The 23867-nt window shown below is 35.2% G+C and overlaps 1 protein-coding gene and 1 pseudogene across 1 annotated transcript; both read left to right on the top strand.

The window, feature by feature from the left end:
- The first annotated feature begins 7159 nt into the window (after positions 1-7159).
- LOC124225059 (olfactory receptor 6C3-like) lies at positions 7160-8091 on the top strand (annotated as a pseudogene).
- A 3902-nt stretch (positions 8092-11993) lies between these two features.
- LOC124251115 (olfactory receptor 6C74-like) lies at positions 11994-12647 on the top strand. The gene has a single exon (XM_046683622.1). It carries the CDS (start codon positions 11994-11996, stop codon positions 12645-12647), a length of 654 nt encoding a protein of 217 aa, XP_046539578.1.
- Positions 12648-23867: the final 11220 nt, after the last annotated feature.

The raw sequence follows: 23867 nt of genomic DNA, 5'->3' as shown, positions 1-23867 counted from the left end.
TCTGCACCCATGATCCGAATCAGCAAAGCCCGGGCCACCGAAGCAGAACATGCATGCCACCGGGCCAGCCCCTATAAGATGTTTTATGTAAGCTCCATGGCAACCACAAGAACATATCTATAGAAGACACACACACAAAAAAGAAAGGATCAAAGCATAGCACTCCAAAAACATCAATGCAACACAAAGGAAGACAGAAAAAGAGGAAAGACAGATGAAATAACTACGTGACAAACAGAAAAGTATTAACAAAATGATGATAGTAAATTCTTCCCTTCAAGAATTAGTTTTAATGGAAATGGATTAAACTTTACAATCAAAAGACATGAGTGGATAAAAAAAAGATCCAGCTATATGCTGTCTATGAGAAACTCACTTTAGATTTAATGACACACATAAGCTAATAGCAAAGGGATGGAAAAAGATATTCTATGAAAATTGGAATGAAAAAAGCATGAGATGTCTATTCTTAAATCAGACAAAATAAGAATATGTCAAAAACTGTCACAAGAGACAAAGAAAAATAGTATATAATGATAGAAGGGTCAGTTCATCAAGAAGATATAGCAATTACAAATAATATGAGCATGAAATCAGAGCACCTAAATATCTAATGCAAACTTTGACAGAACTGAGGGGAGAAATAGATAATGTGTAAGAATTTCAATCTAAAACAGAGCCAAAGGATATAAAATGGAGAAACTCACACACGTGGCCTCAGGAAGACAAAATTTAAGGACTAAGAGATTGATTTCCCATAAGTGCCTGATTTATAGAAAACAGATAGTGGTGGAATTTTCTTTGATGATGGAGGGTCGATCAGAGCTTGTCTCATATCAACCTTGGGAAGTTTTGCCAGAAGCATGAACAGGAGATGACCTATGTCAGGTTGGTCTCACACAGTGGGCTAAATTGAGCTTTGTGTGACTGGACAGATTCTATCTGCATGGGAAGTTTTCAAGGTTTGTCTCCATTTGCTTTTTATTTTAACTGACTCTAACTGAACTCTCCCCTTGTTACATTCCTTGCCCATAAATACGAGTCACTCCAAACCCTCAACAATCTCGCCTGTGGCATGCTACAGTTTGCTTGTTCTGAGATGCAATTCCTCTGCTATTCCTGAATAAATTCATCTTTTGAGCTTACCTCAGTTTACCTCTTTATTTAGGCAAACAACAGCAATACAATAATAGTAGGAGACTTCATTACCCCCTTCCAAATATAGATAAAACAACCAGAGAGAAAATCAATGAACAGTGGGCTTCAACAACACTATAAAGCAAACGGACCTAATAGACCTATACAGAATGTTATGAAAAACAGCAGGTGATTCCTCAAAAAATTAAAAATAAGACCCCCATATGATCCAGCAACTCTACTTCTGGATATATATCCAAAAGAATTGAAATCAAGATCTTGAAGAGATACCTGCACCCTTTTGTTTGTTGCAATGTGACTCACAATAGCCAAGATATGGAAACAACCCAAATGCCAACCGACAGATGAATGTATAATGAAAACGTGGTATATACATACAATGGAATATCATTCAGCTTTTAAAAAGAAGAAAATCTTGCCATTTGCAGCAACATACATGAACCCAGAAGACATGGTACTAAGTGAAATAAGCCAGTCATAGAAGGACAAATATTGCATGATTCCACTTACATGAGATATCTCAAACAGTCATACTCATAGACTCAAATAGTGGAATGATGGTTTCTAGGGGCTGGAGGAGGAGGGATATGGGGAGTTGCTAATCAACTGTCATAAAGTTTCAGTTATGTAATGAATAAATAAATTTTAGAGATCTGCTGTACAACACGGTGTCTAATACTATATTGTACACTTAATACCTGTTAAATGGGTATATCTCATGTTAAGTGTTCTTACCAAAATAAAATAAATTTTTTAAAAAATAACATGGCCAAACACCCCAGCAAATACAGACACAGTTCTCTATGTGGGAACACAATTTTCAACTTAGTTTACAAACAAAATTTTATGTACCTAATATCTAACAAGCTTCTAAACATAAAGAAGAAAAAGAATCCTATAGAAAAGTAGACCAGAGAGATAGTCAGATATTTTAAAGCATAATATATACAAGTGGAACTTAGTCAAATGAAATTTTTTCTTAACCTCATTCATCAGATGAGAAATGTAAATTAAAATACACTGATCTATCCCTTCTGCCTCTGATTTATTGACAAGATCTGAAAATGTGACATTGTATGCTGTTATTCATTGACCCACAAACTCACTCCTAGGAAACGATGTAAAGAGAGACTTGTTAAAAAAATTAATAGGCAAATTCACAATTCAATTCATTATAGGACTATTTGTAATAGCAATAGTAGAAGGAAAAAAGATATTCACTATTAGAGTACGTTTTGAATAAACAGTAGTATATATGCACGTTTCAGCTGTAAAAGTCATGACACATATCTGTGTACTACTGTAGCATGGTCTTCTGCAGGTACTGATTAAAGAAAATAGAAATTGTACGCATATTTCCCTAAGAAGGGAAGTGTTAATTTGAGCATACAAGAAGTTATGTTTAAAAAATAAACAATGGAAATATAAGTCATAGTACATAAAAAAATACTTAAGAAAGGAAATAGGTTGGACAGATGAGTGTTTGAAGACAGACTTTTTGTATTATATCTAGCTTGAATATTGAACTCTGTAACTATGTTAATATTTTATAATTACACATCCATTAAATTTTTAAAAAGGAATCTCTGAAAAATAAAATCTGACTGGAATAAATATAATTAATGAGTATTTAGTTGGTGACATAACTACATGAAACAAAATTATTCCAAGAGCTTTTACATACTGTAATTAGACTGTACATCCAAGTGGAATTTAATCCAAGGGAGGAGAGAATAGCTAAAAAAATCTTAAATTGTTCCTAGGGAGGAATGAAATTATGAGTGGTAGTGCTGTCATTGCTATTCTAACGCTATTGTACATTCAATATGAGGAAAAGAATCAAGTGAAGATTAATGTGATATTACAATGTTATCTAATTCTATTGATAGCCAGGGCTCTCATTATGCAAAAAAGGAAATATAAATGCATGGAAGATAAAAGGAGTTTTGTAAAAATCCCATATCCTAAGTTTGAATGACAAGTTTTAGTGTGCCCTCATAGGTATTTTATCTTAATCTATGCATGTTTGCTGGCTCTGTCCACTGAAATTACCTAGAAAGAATGATAGACCTCATAGCAATTATCACAACTAGTGCCCAGATTCTTGCCCTGACTTAACATTTCCTAACAAACTAACGTAAGGAGGTCTGTTTGGAGAAATGACTCAGTCCAGTTCTAACATGGAGAAGTGTAGCTTGAGCCTGGAAACACTTGCCATACAAGAGAGGAAGGAAGCAATCAAAGAGTAGAAATGTAATGTCCAAAATAGTTAGAAGCCAACCTGAAGAGTTTCCTTCTGGCTAAAGCACTCCAGAGAGGTAGTGATGTCAATTTAAATCTCCCCTGAAATATTTATGTCAATCACTAATGTAACCTACAACAAATAAAACATCTATAAATCCATGTGTTCATAAAGATACCAAGAAAAAGATACTAGAGAGCCAACTCTGAAGAGTGAGAAAGGAATAAAGTAAGCTTTCATCTGGGCTTTTCTGTATAAAATGTAACAACGAATAAGCAAAGATAAATGATAGAATAAGAACATAACCATTTTGCAGCACATAATGAATTAATGGATGCAACCATCGATAAACAATAGAAAACAATCAACTAAACACGTATCTCCTGTCAAAAATTAAAATTCCATTTCTGGAGAAGTCTTGCAAGAAAGAAAATGAAAGTTTCCTAAACCTGGATTAAGCCTATCAATCTAAATGACAATTATAGGAAACTATGAGGATGAGGATGCAATCAAGGGAAGCACTACTCCACACTTGCCCTCCATGAAGAATGATAGAGTTTCTCGTTGCTTATTAATTGGGCTTTTAGGATAAAAACATAACATCGTTTGACGATTGCCACAAAACTGATCTGTGAGAATAAAGTACTATATACCTTGTTGAAAGTTGCTAAGAGAGTAGATCTTAAATGTTCTCACCACAAAAAAGAAATGATAACTATGTGAGTGATAGATGTATTAACTAACTCTACCTTGGCAATCATTTATAAGTGTAATGTATAATGTATATGTATATGTATAAATGTATAAGTTTGCCACTTATAAATGTATAAGTGGTGGATATACATGTATAAAATCAACACATTGTATATTTTTAAGGTACACAGTGTTATATGTCAATTATATCTCACAAAGCTGGGAAAACAATGAATGAAATGGACAGGAGTATCGCTTCCTCTGATATAGAGCCACATCTTCCAAAATGTTCCTTTGCTGAGTTAAATAAACACAGCATATGCACTGCCATTGGTTTGAGTTATGCCTACTTTGCTCTTCCATTTTTTTCCACACTCACTTCTAATTCCTCTCTTCTCATAAGAAATTCCCAAACAGACTTGTATCCCGGCTGTGATTTAGTTGTGTATTGGTGACTGTATTATTATCTGATTATATAAATTCGCTATTGTATTATTTAATGTTAAATGCATGTTTTGTTATTTAATATATAACACTCATTTAATATTAAGTAATTAATATATAATAGGTATTATTTTATGCAATTATACAACAAATGCATGGTTTATGATTAACTGATTACACATCATATAATTTTTACTATCAAAACGTTTGGGAAACGTAAAGAACAACAATAAAGAAAATATCAATTCACTAACAAGAATTTGAAATAAACAAAGTTATTAATTTGTATATTTCTCATTAGAATGTTGAAGACATGACTTTTTGTTGTTAGTGTCATTAAGTCAATTCCAAGTCCTAGCGACTCTGTGTACAGCCAAGCGGAGCCCTGTCCAGTCTTTTCGCACGGTCTTCTCACCTTCCAGCGCTATATCAGACGACGCTCCACTGCTATTCACAGGGTTTTCATGGGCGATTTTTCAGAAGTGTGTGGCCAGGTCCTTCTTCCAGGTCTGGCTTAGTCTGGAAGCACTGCTGAAACATCTCCACCATGGGTGACCCTGCTGGTATTTGAAATACCGATGGCAGAGCTTTCTGCATCACAGCAACATGCAGCCACCACAGTATGACAACCATCAGATGGGAGGTGTGGTTGTCTGATCTGGAAAAAAACCCAGGTGGCAGCAGTAAAAGCAGTGGATCTTAACCACCAAACAGCAGGTCTGGTAAAGACATGACAAAGAAATGTAAAGGTCAAAATGGACAGTAAGATGGACACATTTGACACTGTAATTGAATATTGCTATTGGTAAAGAGGATTAAATTAGTTAACCTGTGTAATAACGTTTTTAAAAAACTGCGAGCACAATATATGCATTATAATAGTTATTATTTGTCTTAGAATTATGAAATAATCTTGCTTCTTGATGCCCAAATAGTAACAAAGCCTAAGGATAAACAACAAAGAGTATGTAGAAAATTTATATTTCAAGAAGCTGATTAAATATAAATTATATTGAGTTCTATTTTTATAAGGATGTAGCTTTCACAACTTGTTTTTACTACCCTTGAAATATTAAGTAATTGTGATTAACTTTCTTTCTTTTTTTTTTTTTTTAAAGATTGGCACCTGGGCTAACAACTGTTGCCAATCTTTTTTTTTTTTCCTGGTGTATCTCCCCCACCCACCCCTGTACGTAGTTGTATATCTTGGTTGCAGGTCCCTCAAGTTGTGGGATGTGGGACACTGCTTCAGTGTGGCCTGACAAGCGGTGCCAAGTCTCCGCCCAGGATCCGAACCCTGAGCCGCCACAGCAGAGCGCATGAACTTAACCACTCGGCCACGGAGCCGCCCCCTAAGTAATTGTGACTAATGGAAATATTATTTTGTAAAAGTCAACATTTTCTGTCCTCTGTGGGATACAAAGATGAATGTAACTGTTCTCAAGGAAGATTCACCATAAAGAAGAGTTAGGAGGCTACTGGGAAATCCAGGAATGACTTTCAGAAATCCCCCGTGATCTGAACAGAACAGAGATGTAGTCCTCTCTCTAAACATTGCTGTCTTGAACCTCCCCTAGACCAATAACATTGAGGAGGACTATAGCACATTGCACATCGTCTTAAGGTTTCTTACATTCTATTTTTATTTCCTGAACTATTTCCCTTGAACCATCATAAAATAGAGAAAAACTAATATCAAATTTGCTTAGCTTGAATTTTGTTAATGTCTGGCAGAGAAGCAATAATTTTACATTCTATCCTTCACAGTAGAAATTAGACTATCTAAAATATGGAGGAGGGAACTGACAATTTTAACAAACCAAATCTACAGCATAGTATATCAAGCACAGCTGGGAATTAACTGAATAGGACACATGGGAGAGGTTTTCCCAAGATATTTCTGAAATATCCTTGTGGATCAATAGTCTCAGTAAAAGATAAATGTGATAGAGAAGTACAAGGGAATAAAACATTTTTTCACGAAGCTTAATAGCTCAGAGAGAAGGACGCTCAAATGGAAAATGCAGTGGGCTACAACCTGGGTGACAGAGCTGCTAAAGTCTGAGGTAAGGTGTTACTTCTGTAATTTGTGCTTTGGTGCAAAATGGAAAATAGATAAATACTGCATGTCCCTTTATGCGCAGAAATAAAATTGTTTCTATATACGCATTTCTAGTAAGTCATAGAAAATGTCATCCACTTCTGTTTTTAAGTGGTGGTGTCCTTAGTAAATACTTGACAGAAAAGAAAGAAAAATTCATATTCATACGATTGTTTCAACAAAAGTGTAATGATTTGCACAAATTGGACAGAACAAGAATTATTGATTTCATTTACCATCTCTCAATTATGTGACTTTTGTATGAAGATTTCCCAATTTCTCTTGCTGGATTTAAAATAAGAAAACTAGCAAATGCAGCAGGACTCACATATATGTATTAACACATAATGCAAACAAGAAAGTCAGAAGAAATAAAATTCACATGGATTATAGAAAATGTTTTAGAATTGTATCAATGATGATGATATTGATCATGATGAATTATACCCTTCATCTCCTCCCTTTAATACTGTTTCCTCCTAAATAACTTTATAAGAAGAAAAAAGAGGAGAGAGAGAGAAATGAACCACACAGTGAACACAGAGTTCGTCCTCCTAGGCTTTTCTGATGATCTTGACCTTCAGATTGTGATTTTCCTCTTTTTGTTTATCATGTACATACTAAGTGTCACTGGAAATCTGACTGTCATCACCCTCACCTTGGTGGACTCCCATCTACAGACGCCTAGGTATTTCTTCTTCCAGAGCTTCTCTTTCTTAGAAATCTCGTTTACAACCGTATGTATCCCTAGATATCTGGGGGCAATTATCACCAGGGATAAGACTATTTCCTAGAACAACTGCGCAGCCCAACTATTTTTTTTTATTTTCATGGGGGTGACTGAATTTTACATCCTAACCGCCATGTCCTATGACCGCTGCATTGCCATCTGCAAGCCCCTTCACTACACAACCATCATGAAGAGGAAACTCTGCAGCCTGCTTGTGCTCTGCGCGTGGCTGGGCGGGTTTCTGACCATTTTCCCGCCTTTTACACTGCTCCTTGAACTGGATTACTGTGCTTCCAATGTCATTGATCACTTTGCATGTGACTGTTTTCCCCTTTACAACTGTCTGGCTCAGACACCTGGCTTAGAAGTAATTGGCTGTTACTTTGCTTTGGGTAATTTGCTATTCCCCTTAGCATTACTGATTTTATCTTATATGTACATTGACAGAACTATTTTGAGAATCCCATCTGCCAGTCAGAGAAAAAAGGCTTTCTCCACTTGTTCCTCTCACATGATTGTCATTTCCATTTCTTATGGAAGCTGTATATTCATGTACGCTAATCCCACTGCAAAAGAAAAGGCTTCATTGACAAAGGGGTAGCTATTCTCAATACCTCTGTTGTCCCCATGCTCAATCCTTTCATTTACACCCTGGGAAACCAGCAAACGAAACAAGCTTTCAAAGACGTTCTCCATAAAGTAATACTTTCTACAAATAAATGATCTTTTTTTTTTGGCCAAGAATAAAGGACAGTCTGCAGAGCAATTAAGTAAAATCTTGACATTCCTAAATATCTGTATAACTATGCTTGTTCTTTATAGTCTCTTTTTATGCCACATTACAATGAGTTTAATATTTTCCCAGTCCATTTTTCTCAATTCCATACCCATTTTTCCAATGCATTTTTATTGAATTATTCAAAAATATAGTAAAGCTTATTTCTCCTACAGAATTTTCTGTAAGTAAAATGTGTTTCTTTAAGACATGCTCTATACTACAATGTAAAAAAGTTTGAATTCTGTTAATATCAATCCCTAACAGCTATGTATGACTTCACATTATGTTTCGAATGTAGAGTCTCAAGATTAGTAGTGCAATTTCCTCTGTATTTTCAAGATGAACATCGATAATTGCATAATGTTTAAAAAATCTACCTGTTATCTATTATTGTATATTAAATTCAGTCCTTAGAGGTAATATGTCCTAGAGCATTGTGCTTTAACTGTAGAGCTTTATATTTTGTAAACTTTAGTACATATTTTCGAGATAAATACTGATCATGATATTAAAGATTATTTATAGAATTTCCATGGTCTCTATCATTTTTTAGAAAATATTTGTATTTTAAAAAATTCAAAATAAATGCAATGAGACTAAAACACATGCCACTTTCCTCAACTCATTGAGCATCTTTATGAGAGTTATTTTGAATTCTTTGTCAGGTGTTCATATACCTTCATTTCTTTAAAGTCTGTTTATGGAGATTTACTTTCTTTCTTTGATTGGGCCACTTTTCTCTGTTTTCTCATGTTCTTTGTAATTTGTGTTGCTATCTACACATTTGAAAAAATAACCACTTCTCTCAGTCTTCTTAAACTGGATTCGTACAAGGGAAGACTATCACCATTCAGTCCACCTACTCATTCTGGGGGCCTCTCCAAACTTTTCTGAGGATGTGTCTTCTCAGACTTGTTTTTGGAGATTCCTAATTAGAAAATTTTGCTATTTTTTTTAGATGAAACTCATAATCTCTTTCTCTCTCTGATTCTGTCTGATGTAACTCAGTACAGCATAGTAATGAGGGAAGTTTATAGTGATAAACATATAGTAATAAGACATTTCAACCAAATATATCCAAAATATTATCGTTTCAACATCTAATACATATTAAAAATGAGATCTTTTACTTTTTTGGTGCTAAGTCTTTGAAACATGATGTGTATTTACATTCACAGCACATCTTAGTTTGGACTAAGCATATTTCAAGTTTTAGTGGCTACCATATTGGACAATGTAAACACAGTTAGACAAAGTAAACTGTTTCTGGTTTACTTCTTCATTTTAGTTTATCAGAAGCTTCAGACCCAATTCATGGTAAGTATTAAAAAAAGTGGAAATTAAACAAGACACTCATAAACTACTAATGGGTCAAAGAAGAAATCACAGAGGAAATTAGAAAATGCTTTTGGATAAATGAAAACAAATGTACAAGATACCAACACTTATGGAATATAGAGAAAGCAGAGCTGAGAAGGAAATTTATAGCTTTAAAAAACAAAAATAGAGCTCATATCAATAATCTAACTTCATATCTTAAACATCTAGAAAAAAGAAAGTGAAATGAACCCAAAGCCAGCAGAAAGAAGTAAGTCATAAATACTAGAGTGTAGATAAATGAAACAGAGAAAAGGAGATAGAGAAAATCAACAAAACCAAAAGTTGGTTCTTTCAAGAAATCAGCAAAACTTTTAGCTGGATGGAGCAAGAAAAAAGAAGAGACAGACCAAATTGCTAAAATCAGTAGTGAAAGTTCGTTCATTACTGCTGACCTTACAGAAATAGGGGTATAAAAATATGCTATGAGAAATTTTGTACCAACAGATTAGATAGCATAGATTAAAAGTACAAATTTATAGAAACCCACAAATTGCCACTTACTCAAGGTGAAATGGAAAATGTTAACAGACCTATAACTATTAAAGAAATTGAATCATTAATCCAAAACCTCTCAACAAAGAAAATCCAGGGCCAGATGAATTCTCCCAATGCTTTAAAGAATTAACACCAATCCTTCTCAAACTCTTCCAAAAGTTGAAGATCAGAAAATTCTGAGGGATCTCGTCAAGATGGCAGTGTAGGGAGACTCTGAACTCATCTCCTCCCATGAACACAACCAGGTTACAGCTATTTTTGGAAAAATTACCCTGGATAGAAAACTGAAAAATGGATAAAAAGAACCCAACAACAAGGGCAGTCCTAACTAAGACAGAAGAGGTGGAAATTCCTTCTGGAGAGAAAAAAGCCACCTTCAGGAGCAGTGGAGTTTCTCAGCTGGCCAGGCGGGAGAGCTGAATTATTTAAAAATATAGTAAAGTTATGGAGTCATTCCTAGAAGGAAACAAGTCAAATGGAAATATTTGCACATTTTTTTAACACCTAAACTAGAATATACGAAATGCAATAAGTTTAAAATACAATTTAATATGATATGGTATCATCTTAGGGACAGTGTTGTCATTCTTTAGAAATTTCTTGTGACACACTTTTGAGGTGATAAATGTGAGACTGTAGGGCACTGTCTGAAAGAAATTGGAAAACAAGAAAAAAATGAAAAAGGTAACAAAATTCTGAATCGTTATGTGCTGAACCACAAAGAGAGTTTGGATGCGAGTAAAAGAGAAGAGGCTGCCATGGCAACAGCATGTGGAGCAATGGAACTAGTGTGAACTACCAGGCATTTCTAGCTGATATTTTACTTTTAAATAGCCTTTTCTCTAGAATCCTCTTCAGTCACTGCAAATAATCAGTAAAATACGCTGCATAAACAATACAAACATCATGTGTGAGGATACACACTTTTTACCTGCTTGGGTGTATATATAAGAGAAAAGAAAACAACCAGAGTGAGTGAGATGAAAGTAAATTCAAATCTTCATGGAAAAGGGGAAAGCAGAACTAGAAGTTGTCACAAGGATTGAAATCTTAAAGAGTTTTCAGAAGTTTGGTGAAAGTAACAAATTCCCACTATATATGAGCTAGAGATGTTTAAGTAAAGTTTACGTTATTTTAAAAGGCAAAGAGCCCTCAGCTATAATCTGACTTACAGAATAACAAAGTTTACCAAAAGGAGTAAAAGTTTAGCATGCTCTGCTTCTGCGGCCCAGGCCAGTTCCCAGGCGTGGACCTATACCATTCTTCTGCAGCCATGCTGAGGCAGCGACCTACATGCAAAAAATAGAGGTAGATTGGCACAGATATCAGTTCAGTGAATCGTCCTCAAACAAAGAGAGGAAGAAGGAAGATTGGCAACACATGTTAGTTCAGGGCAAATCTTCCTCAGCAAAATAAAACAAAAACAGAGTAATAAACAGAAAAAGAGATATGTTTCCCAAAGGAGAATGAGTCACCTGATGGTGTAAAATAAGTTAGCATAAACTAAAGTGGAAAAAATTGCAAATACAGAAGATACAAGTTAAAATGTTATGATAATTTCTCTGTTTCTTTCTTTGTTTCTATTTTTATATACCTTTATCAATGTATTCTGTTATCCTTTTGGATTATCTGGATTTTGACAAGAGAAAAGAAAAGAAACTCAGAGAGTGAGTTAGTGAAACTTTTGAGTAAAATTTATATGAGTGAAGTTTCACAGATTGTTACTGCTGACTAGCAGAATATTGAAGGAGGTCGGGTGTGGGTAGCAATCTCTTTATGGAAGATCTCAAGATAATAGATATCTCATGCAGCCTTTTCCCCTTTAACTCTCATTTTTTTCTTATTCTTTATTTTATTATTATTACTTTCTCTTTGGTAGAAACCACATAACAGTGACAACCTTTATTCTGCTTGGACTGACTGATTATCTACAATTACATGTAGTCATTTTTCTTCTCCTTTTTTCACCTACATGTTGAGTGTCACTGAGAATCTAACCACCCCCACCCTCACCCTACAGGATTCTCATCTAAAGATCCTGCTGGCTGCCATGTCCTATGACCGCTCTGTAGCCATCTGTAAACCCCTGGATTGCACCACCATCATGAGTGGCAGCGTCTGCAGCTTCTTGGTCTTTGCTTCATGGTTGGCTGGTTTCATAGTAATGTTTCCACCACTCCTTGTGGGTCTCCAGCTTGATTTCTGTGCAGCCAACACTGTAGGTCATTTTTTCTGTGATGTTTCTGCTATTTCGCAGCTCTCTTGCTCAGACACAGATTTAATAGAATTAATGGCGCTTCTCTCAGCCATTTTGATGCTCCTGGTTACACTGGTGTTAGTGATTCTCTCCTACACAAACATCATCAGGACTATTCTGAAGATTCCTTCTTCCCGACAGAGGAAGAGAGCCTTTTCTACATGTTCTTCTCACATGGTTGTTGTGTCCATTTCTCATGGCAGCTGCATCTTCATGCATGTGAAACCGTCTGCAAAGGAGAGAGTGTCTATAAATAAAGGGGTAGCTCTGCTCAGTACTTCTATTGCCCCCATGTTGATTCCTTTCATTTATACACTGAGAAACAAACAAGTGAAAGACGCTTTTAAGCATATGATCAAAAAGATATAGTTTTTCTCAATGAAGGGAAACACTTCACTGATATTACTGAGGTTATGAGTAAAATAAAGCAAGAGAGCAGTGTGTCACAGAGCTCTTCAATGTTTGTATTCAAAATAATACTACCTATCTTTCTTGACATAATTTCCATTGTGGCTTGCCTAATCTTCTAAGTCTAACCCTCACTGCTATTTTTCCCTCATGCTGAGAGCACACATAAAAGATAATTCTTGTTTATTTCAATTTCATTTGCTGTTTTATGTGGTGCCTCTAGAGATTTCCTTTCAAAATTCTCAGAGGGAGACAAAGTGGAACTTCACTTTTTTTATGTTCCTTTCTATTGTTCTATAATTCAGAGATTCAATTTGCCATATATTTTATATAGAATTTAATGTAATACCTCAATTTGATCACCTTATCAGGTTATTATTAGTGGATTCAGAATTTAAAGTCTGTTTTCTTTTACCGTGCTTAATAGAATGTTGGAGCAAATTAATTTAATGGCGTTTTTAATGGCATAATTACACATTTTGGTAGTTTCAAATTTTCAACCAGGCTTAGAGTTATAGTGAATTGTTACAACAGATTAAAGGAACTCCAGAGAGGATAAAGCATTACTGCCCCGACAATAACCAGTTAGAAATTATCACTAACATTTATCACCTCCTTACAATGGCCAGGTTTTGTCAACTATGTTAGCTGCCATCTTTAAAACTGTCTAGGACAGGTATGATCAGGCTTATTCATGCCTACAAACTAAAGCATATTTAGAGCTTAAATAACTTGCTGATGTCAAAAAAGAAAAAAAACCCCACAACTCGGTGAGGACAAAATGCAGTTTCTTGATGTCCGTGTGTCTTTTATACCTCATTAGCAAAATAAAGTGGGAATCCTTCTGTCCATGTGTCACTTAGGAGGTAAACAAATAGTGAGATCTTTATAGAGCATTCTAAAGAGTTGAAGGAATGGCAAAGATAAAATGAAGGCCTCATGAGATCTAAGAGAGTGCTTTATTTTTTCAAATTAATTTATTTGAGCATGAAAGTTAGATATAATGGCTGATCACGTGCAAAGCAAAATATTTTGACTCTTTTCCTTTCAATTGTATTATATCACAAGGTGACCAAAAGAAAAAATTTTCCCAAGAAGACTAACCTAGATTTCCTTCAAGAATATTTATCTATCACTTAGTTTCCATGCAATGCAACTGGTGACTTCATGGATAATTATTGCATGAATTATCCCAATATATTTAGAAGGAAATGTTACTTTGTTAGACCACCAGGCTAGTAATAAATTTAATATGAATTTCACGAGCATTAATGACATGCTTTGAAGCTATATATCTAAATAAATATTAAGTGGGGCATTGAGAATAAAGGGAAAAGATTCAAACATGCAGTTTAAATAGGGACCGTGATTGTTTAAGTGGTTTCCATTAAACTGTAATACTTAAAGAATATTTTATTTGACAACAGAAATTGACACCTAAAAAAAGTACCCTTCAACTTTCCATATCTGGCTTTCTTTTACAGATCAACTTGTTCTGAAAAGCCTCATAACTTGTTTATATGCACAAAATTTTCTACTTTATGGATAACAACTGCACTGAAGAAGATTAGTCTCAATATGGTTGGCATTTGGAATAAGCTACAACTTCCCAGATGTCCTGGTGAAGACTCTTGCTTAAGTCTCAAATTGTTGCCAAATGCAATTATGTGGAATATTTATTTTCTACTTTTAAATATTATTTTGCTTCCTTATTATACTTATTCTTTAAATATGAACTTAAGGCCTATTTAGCTCTTTTAAATTCTGATAGGAAGATAAATCCATAAATAATTTAATATAGCTCCAAATCTAGAGCTTTTTCCCTTTTCCTTCATCTCCAAAAATAATTATGGGTAACTTTGTGGAATTCAGAAATATCTTTACTAGGTTTAACCACTTGCACTGCATAGGCCTTTTTTAACTTTCTATTCCTAGGCTATATGTAATTGGATTATGGAAAATGAAAAGGAAAAGAAACCCCAGGCCTAAGGCATGATGAGCTATGAGTAGTGGAAGGAATTTTCAACTTGACTTGAAATAAATCACGAATTTGTGACTTAATGTTTACTTTTGTAAATAGCAGAGATAAGGATGTATTACATGAACCTGTGATTCTCAATTGTGTTAGATTTTTAAAACAATATTAAAATCCCTTTTGTGTACCTATTTCTGACACACTGATTTTTTTTCCTCTGGAACTTAAAAGTGACAAAACTGCTAACAGTTTGTGTTTCACTAATACATATCAAATGAGTGTTAAGCAGGGCTAGACTCAAAGTACATCAATTATCTCTTCACCGCCCTTCCTGACTTTGATCTCCAACTCATCCTCCACGCTGCCATTCGAATCCTTTCTAAAATGTGAATTGATCATGGCACTTTCCTGGTAAGAAATTTTTGATGCCTTTGTATTGTTTACAAAATAATGTTCAAACTCCTCAAGTATTTTCATAATTGACCTTTTCTGTTCCATTTCTTATCTTTTCCAACTAAGAGTCCTGTGCCTCAATCACACTGAATAATAAGCTTTGCTGCAAAAATCATATGCTCTCACATATAGAGAATGCATGCTCTGTGACCAAACCTTCTCTGTTAACATGTAAAACATCAATTAACAGTTCAGGTTAATTAACATGGGGTCTCCCATGGAAGACTCTCATGAACAAGGCAGTGTTGTTCACTCCACATTCAAACTTGTATAGTGTTTGTACCAACTCTCGATGGTGCTTATCATAGCTTATGTAATTGACTATATTTGTTTCCTGCAATGGACTCTAAGTTCCTCAAGAAGAGCCTACATCTTACACATTCCTACAATCTCATTATTTAAACTACTTCCTAGAAAGGAATAAACTAATGAAGCAATGACTGGCAATAGATAAGAATAGGGTTAATATGTTCACTAAGAAAATAAGATTCAAATGTGGCATTTGCTGGACATTAATATAATTCAACTGATATGGCTATTTAATAAACTGTGAGAACAGAGACAACTTTTGTTTTCAGTAACAACTGACATAAGGCTATAAGATATAAATTGATCTAGAGCAGTAATGGGAACTCCATGGTTTTCTGAACATAACTCAAGCTAAGAATTTAAAGCCACAAGCTTGTCATTGTCTTTCTTTAGATGCCCAGTGTGGTTGGAAACAGACTTCCTGCCTTATAACACTTGTAGTGCTTACCATATTACTCTGTACCCTTACATTCAGTTGAGAAAGCTCAGTCTTTAATGCAAACTTATTTTTAAGTGATGATCTAAGTAACTCTGTCAGTGCTTGAAGCCATGGACTTCTAATTCCCATCTTTTTATGGTCACAGCACTGTCTGTCTTCAGATACCTGGTTCAGAAAGTGAGGTCACTAATTCCCAAATCCCTCCCTTCAGGGTCTATTTCATATAACCATCTGTGCAGTCATGACTGTTGGGTGGCATTCTCCAGGGTATTTCTATGTATCTTGTAGTAACTCTTGTTTTGTATTATTTCTACAAAATTTTTTTTTTTTTATCATTCAGTCTTGGAAAACAGAGATAATGTCAGCACAGAAGGCAGATTTTTCCCTGAGTAGTATGGAAGAATAATCTCCCAATGTGGCAAGCTTGGACAGGTTCAGTAGTCTCTTTAAAATATTGGCGATTTCCTAAGCTTGAAGTTCCTCAACTGTGACACAGACCAATTGTGCATTCAGCATCCATGTGAGCCCTCTTTCCATTGCTCCTCTTGGGGATTAGGAGGCAAGTGGCACTGAGCAAACATGAAGCTCAGTCAACCTCCTATAGTGTAATAAGGTTTATTGTCTCTGACTCAGGGGTCTTGTGCTTTCTGTGAGAGTCTATGAAACTGTGGGGGGCTGACCTATTATAGCCCTTGCAATTCTTGACAGCTTTGTTGAAGAGGATGAATTTCTGTAAGAGATATGGCTTCTAGAAGAGGAAGGTACAAGATATTCCATGAGCAAGATTAGGGGTATGAGACTTCACTTATGTAGTTGTACAGCTCCTGCTCAATGGTGAGTGGAAGATAAGGTTCCTCCACTGTCACACCAGTTAACGAGGCTGAGGGTCAGGAGGCAGGATTGAAACTAGACACCTGAGCAGTGCTTTGGTTGTTGTTCACTCCCCTAGGTGGAAAGAGGAAAGGCCAAGGATGCCTCAAACCTGACCTTGGGTGTAAGGCAATATTGGAAGTTTGCTTCATTGTCTACGAGCAAACATCTGGCTTCTTGTAATGAAAAGCAAATGATCCAGTGACTTCTAGTTTTAACTCCAACATGTAAAGTACTTAAAAGTTGTCACTCCCAACTTTATGACAAGAAAAAGCTGGACAAGTAAAAACTAATGCTTTTCTCAGACCCGTTAGAGAACTAAGGACACAGGGAGAAACTGCTACCCTGAAATCTGGGCAGAATTGCATCCAGGGAATCACAGATGAGATCTGCTTACCTGGAACAGAAGCCCCCCAGAGCCCATAAACTAGTAGGAGAACTTAAATGCTCAATTTGAAGAATTCCTGGAGTCTAAGTTTGATGAGAATAAGTGTGAGAAGCTCCTGGTGGACACAATCTTAATGGAGCCCCAACATTTTTATGAGCTTTCCCTCAAAGAACCCTATCGTGTTCTCAGGGTAAATATTTGAGGAATACCACTTGTGGCTCTGGCAAGGGAAGGTAAGAGAAATCACCGTGAAATACACCCTTTGCCTTCTCTGTAGAAAAGGACCACCCTCCAGGGGAAAGAATTTGCCAGAGCCTAATCCTTTCTGAATGAACGACATTCTCTCACTCTATCCCCTGTTAACGTTCCTGTCTCACCTAAGAGGAGGGAAAAAACATACCTTCCAAGAAATAGATTGGGAATGTTGCAGCCAGGGAAGAGAGGAGAGGCCAGTGAGGAAAAAAAAGATATACCACTGGAAAAGCACATGTAAAGATCACCGCCCAGGGACCAAGGCCCGCTAGAAGGCTGAGATTTAGGTGGAAGGCTCTGACTGCCCTGCATGTTCTCCCCATACCAACAGACATCCAGTGTAATAGTAGTGAGTACAAGGGAAGGAGCTGTAAGAGGCAGGCTTCCTCCAGAGGAGGAGTTCTTTGGAAAATCAAAGTCAAGAGAGGAAAGAAAACTAAGGACACTAGAGGGAATAGAACCCTCTTGTGTCACTACAGAAAGCATTAAACACAATCCAACTCCTAGAGAAATTAACATAAATCCTCATACTAAAGGCCTATTACTTCCATTCCTATTATGTGACACAGTATGTCCAACTTTCAACAAAAATTATGAACATGACTCAAGCAAGGAGAACCAGTCTGGAGAAAGAAAGAAATCGTCAAACCCAGAATCAAAAAGGACACAGATGTTGGCATTATCAGGTAGGGAATTTGAAATAATTGTTTGTTATGCTAAGATCTCTAAATGAAAACATGCAATATTCAAGAACAGATAAGACTGTAAACAGAAAGATGCAAACTCTAAGAAGAATCAAATGTAATACTACAAATAAAAAATCATTCTATAGAAATAAAGAATGCCCTTGGTGGGCCCATCATCAGTCAGCTAGATATGTTTGATGAAACAATCAATGTACTTGTTGGTAGGCCAACAACAGCTTTCCAAACTAAAACACTAAAATGCAAAGATTCAAAAAAAGAAAAGAACATCCAGCAACTGTTGGTCGATTTACAAGTAAAACGTGCACACGATTGGAATACCAGAAGGAGACGAAAGAGAACAGAGCAGAAGAAACATTTGAACTAACAGTGATTGAGAACTTTGAAAATTAATGACAGACAACAAACTACAGATCTGAGTTGCTCAGAGAACACCACAAAGGATATGCAGCAAAACAATATCAAAAACAAACACAAAAAAATGAATTAGAAACCCACAGGTAGGCATAACATATTCAAACTGAAAAAAACTGAAGATAAAGAGAAAACCTTGAAAAGAGTCAGGGGAAATTAACAGTTGACCTATACAGGAACTTTCTGACCTCTCATCAGAAATCATACAAACAAAAAGAGAATGTAGTGAAATATTTAAAGTGCTGAAGGAAAGAAAAATCCAACAAAAAATAATTCTATGTTCAGTGCAATTATGCTGCAGAAGTGAAGGGGAAATCGAGACTTTCAAAGAAATAGAATTAAGGAATTTATCCCTAACACATACATCTTGTAAGAAATGTTCTAAAAAAGAAGTTCTTCAGGGAGGAAGAAAATAATAAAAGTCAAAACCTCAGAGATCACATAACACCTGTATGCAATATTTACAGAAGCTTTGTATAATCGAGAGAAAATGGAAGCAAATAACATATTATTCAAAAGGTGAATGGCTAAACATACATGATATATCCATATAGGTTATTATTCATCAATAAATGGAATAAGATATCAAGCCATTCAAAGACAGAGATGAATTTTAAATGTACATTGCTAAGTGAAATAAGGCAGACCGTGTTATTCCACTTACATGATATTCTGGAAGAGGCAAATTTATAGAGAAAGTAAAAAGATTAGTGGTTGTCAGGACTTTGGGAGAGGGAGGGTTGAACAGCTGAAGTGCATGATTTTTTTTAAGGTAGCAAAACTATTCTATATGACACATAGTGGATATAGTAGATATATAACAGTCTACAGTTGTCAAAACCAATAAAACTTTCCAACTCAAATAATAATTCTAATCTGTGCAAAGTTAAAAAAACATCCTGGATATTAAAATTGAATGCAGAAGAATTTAACTGGATTATAAATGTATGAAATAGCCTCACTGAAGGGAGTAGAGGAAAAGGTGCTGACCTAAGTAATTGTGGAAATGAGTGAAATCAGTAAGACTCAAGTCTAAAGGAAGGGTACAGAAGCCCTGCTCTCTAGTTTATAAAGCTGTTTCCCACTATACACATGTACTGGAGTTAACTAATTAAGGACGTGGTTGGCAGATGGTGGGAGCCAGTGTTTCACTCAGAGTGAAAGTTTACATACAAGCAAGAGAACGAAGCTAGAATGATTCATGTGGTGATGGGTTCAAGTTGAAGTGTTGAAGACGTCAGTATGAACTCATGATTAGCTTAATATAGACACAGATGGACACATATGCAAATATTTATAGTTGTGTGTATAGATGTGATTAGTATAAACATGTGTGTTTTCATGCTTTGTCACCTGAGGGACCCAGAAGCAAAGACACTCCAGAAAAACTCCAATAAAGGACGATTGTAAAAAATGCCTGAAGACTCCTCAAAACTGTCAAAGTCATCAAAAACAAAGACTATCTGGGAAATTGTCACAGTCTACAGGAAATTAAGTCTACAGGAAATTGTCTCAGTCTACAGTCTAGTGATTGCCCCATATGTTGTTACTATTACTATTTTAAACAAACTCAGCTCAGTCTTACTGGCACACCTTCCAGTGACATACTTATATGTAATTTCAACAGCAGACAAGTTGGGTTTTAAGTGAGACATGGAGCTGTTGATGCAAAATTCTGCAACATTTCTACATGTGTTGTGATAGCTTTTGTCCTGGACACTCTTTTCAAGAATGTTTTATAACAATAGTCCTGGCAGATTTCCTTTGTTTATTTTTCTGACCAGTATATTAAAGATAATGTCTTCTAGTGGGGCAGAATTAGGCAGTCTGCTCTTTAAAAGATTGGGAATTTACTAACCTTGCTTCCTCAGCTGTAGATACAAATGCGTTGCGTACACAGCAGCTGTTTAGGGATGCCCCCCCTCATAGGGCACATAGGAAATGATGAGAACGTGAAGCTTTTGCTTCCTGCTATGTATTGAGTGATAAAGTGAGTAATAAAGTGTCTGCCACTGATTAAGCAGGATCCTTTGTTCTGCAGTGTCTATGAAATGGTGATGGGCTAACCTGTTAGACTCTAACTAGGGTAAAAGTCCAGATCCTTCTCAGGTTTTGATGATGACATAGATTCTTTAGAGTATGAGAAAGACAAATACTACAGCAGTTTAAACAAGAAATAAGTTTATTTTTATCTCATTTAAATGTTCAAGGTGGTATGTTGAAACTCTCATAAATTCCTTGTGTTTCTACACTGGTATGGCCTGTGATGGTTTCAGGCATCTGGGTGTGTTCTACCACGTTGAGTCACCGTTCTTAGTGTAGTTGCTCATACTCATGGCTCCAAATGGCTTGCCACCCCATACTCATTACAAAGTGAAAGGGGTAAAGAGAAGAGGAGGGCAAACCCTTTTGATCAGCAGATGATCCTGGAAATTCTACAGATTATCTCCATTTACACCCGTTGGACAGAATTTAATCACATGACCATAAATTGCAAGGAAGGCTAGCTATAGATATAGATGAGCGTTCTATTAATATTGAAGAAGAGGCAAAGGCTTAGTTGTTATGAAATATAAGTTTAAGATCCACTAGACAATATCACAAAGACTATTTTGAGAAAAGATGTTTCAGAATAGATAGTGAAGGACATACAGGAAGTGAAGTGTTAGATGTGTCTAGGAAATTAATAGTGGTGCCAGAGGCACAATTTTTCCTATGACAGGCTAAGTTCTCCATCTTCTACTGTCATTTTTTGTTACCAACTAAAACAACGTGTTTTTTCCTGCTCTAAATCCTTACATTTGTATCTGGGATTTTAGAAGATGAGTGTGTGGAAGGGCAAAGACATATTATGGAAATTATACTGAATCCTCTGGAGACATAGTTAGAAGTAGTGTTTTTAAATTATATATTTACTTTTAAACATTAAGTGCCTGGTGAGAACTCTTCTATAAAACACAAATTTGAGATCCTTTGGGAATGGTATTCTTGGATTTCATATCCTCATGAGAATTCTTCATAATCTTTAGATATTTTCCTGCAGGGTACAGAAAGCATAAATACTCCATGGGATCAAGTGTTAATTTTTTAATGCACTAGTCTAAAAATCTGTAAAAATAAAAAATGGCTAATCAAACCTTTCACAAAGTTGCCATTTGTAGATAAGAAAAAATGATCATAGATTGTGGGTAGAGTAAGGTCCGTTCAGAGAGCAATGGAATATCAATGTGCTCTGTTCAGCATGATGATAAAAGAGTTAAGTATTGAAGTAGAGGTGATTTTGTCTGAATAAATCTGTGTATATATTCTTTTTTAAAAAGGTATTTGAGTTTTTAAGTGTTTTTAGTAGACTTCTTTAGGACTCAAAAAGATGAAAAGGATTGATATATCTAAAATTTAAAGATCATGTTTTCTGTTAGATATGTTTTAATCCACTTTTTTAAATCCTTAAAGTATTAACCTTATTTTTTCTAAACTTTTAAATTATAATTTATTGAAAATGGTGAAAGGAGAAAAATGAAATACAATGAAAATTTAGTATTGAAAAACTTTTCCATTTTTAAAGTTACATGGTATTTATAATATCTAACACAATTAAACATCACTGCCTTCATAGGCCTGACTTCTAATGGTTTGGTAATGTGAGTTTTCCTAAGGTTTTTATAGTTTGTGAGGGGGATAGTTTCCTAATGTTTTTATAGTTTGTGAGGGGGATAGTTAGTGTGCGTAATTGTTGAAGTTGGGCAAAAAAATAGTTTGACATGGTAAAATTCTGATGTAGGTGTTTTAGATATGTGCATTCCTACAAAAGTTGCCATTGAGTAATTTGTGTAAATGAAGAAAAAATTATGACAGATTGCTTCATAACTTTGTGAATGTAAAAGGAATGTCCACAAAAAATCATTTTTTCGCTCCTATATGCCGATAGTATTAATATGATTTGATAGCAGATCTCATCTCTTTACCTTAGAATCCTCCTGCAAACTCCTCAAAGTATAACTGGAAACAACTTTGATTTGTCCTCATATGTTTATTTTTATTTATGTATATGCCTCTTTAATAATAATGTATGTTTTAGAGGTTGGAAATAATTATTTTATATCCTCAAGACAGAAAACATTGTCTTATCTAGGGCACATCACCAAATCTTAATCATTTTATGTGTTTGCTGATGACGATACTGTAGAAGGAAAATTTCCTTAGAGATATCAGTAATCATTTTTTTTAAAGAAATACACTGTATCTGGCCTATAAGTATTTGTACAAAATGCTGTACTTTTAAGAGAACAACTTTGGAAAATACTCTCTTTCAAACTTAATCCTGATCTCCAATTTGGTAGCTGTACAAACCTGAATAACACGACTGTCTCAATATATGCTGGGTGTTGAGACTAGTATTCTAGAGTCAGTATTTCTTTAATTACGTGCTAGTCAAACATTCTAATATCCTTGTGGTAGGGAAGTATATGCCTCCTAAAATTTGTGTCACCACTACTCTGAGATTCGTTATGTGTTGAAATTTATCAGACACTTACCCTCCTCTCTTTTAAGACATGCCGGTTTCAAAATAGTTTGTGTTTTCAGTCTGTAATTTACACAAAGAATAAAATGGTAAGTACAGGAATAGAAGCAGATGGAAAGAAATTTCATTTTAAACATTTTCCCCCTAGAATTTTGATTTACTAATTTTTACTTATTAAGTTGCATAGCTTTACTCACTAATTTACATACTTTTATTTCTTTTACTTATTAATTTTCCCATTTTTTCTATTCTTTTAATTTTTTCCTCACACTCACTATCCAATTCCTAAAAACCCCTTCATCCCTTTCTGGGTTACCATAAGGCTTTGACTTTATTTTTCTCTTCTCTTTCCCTCTCACAACTCATACGATTTCCTGAACCATTTTATATATTTCTATCTGCTTCTCTATCCTTTACTCTCTATTTTCATTTTATTTCTTCAGAATCCTAACATACATAGGAAAACTGCAGTTTCTTGTTACAGAGACCGAAACTGCCAAGCTAATGCTGCTGATTTTGCTTCAGGGTACAAAGAAGGAAGGAATGTCCCTCTAATTCATTCACATAAAAACAATGAACAATTATATCATTATATAGGTTATTTTGTGGTAGAATTGCAAACTAAAGACTGAATTCTCTGTCCAGATATTCTGGAAATGCAAATTATGGTTCTTCCTGGCAGAACCATCTTTAAAACATCAATGACATTGTGTTACTCTATCTGAAACATCGCTTTACTAACTTTACCTTAAACATTAGTTAGCACTGTGACTTTTCCATCGAGATTGTCGTTTTCTCTCCTTCATTTTCCCTTTTTTTTTTTTCTATTTAGAACTGGAGAAGGAGAGGCCAGTA

This window comes from Equus quagga, chromosome 1 (assembly GCF_021613505.1).
Source record: "Equus quagga isolate Etosha38 chromosome 1, UCLA_HA_Equagga_1.0, whole genome shotgun sequence".
Taxonomy (NCBI): Eukaryota; Metazoa; Chordata; class Mammalia; order Perissodactyla; family Equidae; genus Equus; species Equus quagga.
This window is presented reverse-complemented; position numbering and strand designations above follow the sequence as displayed.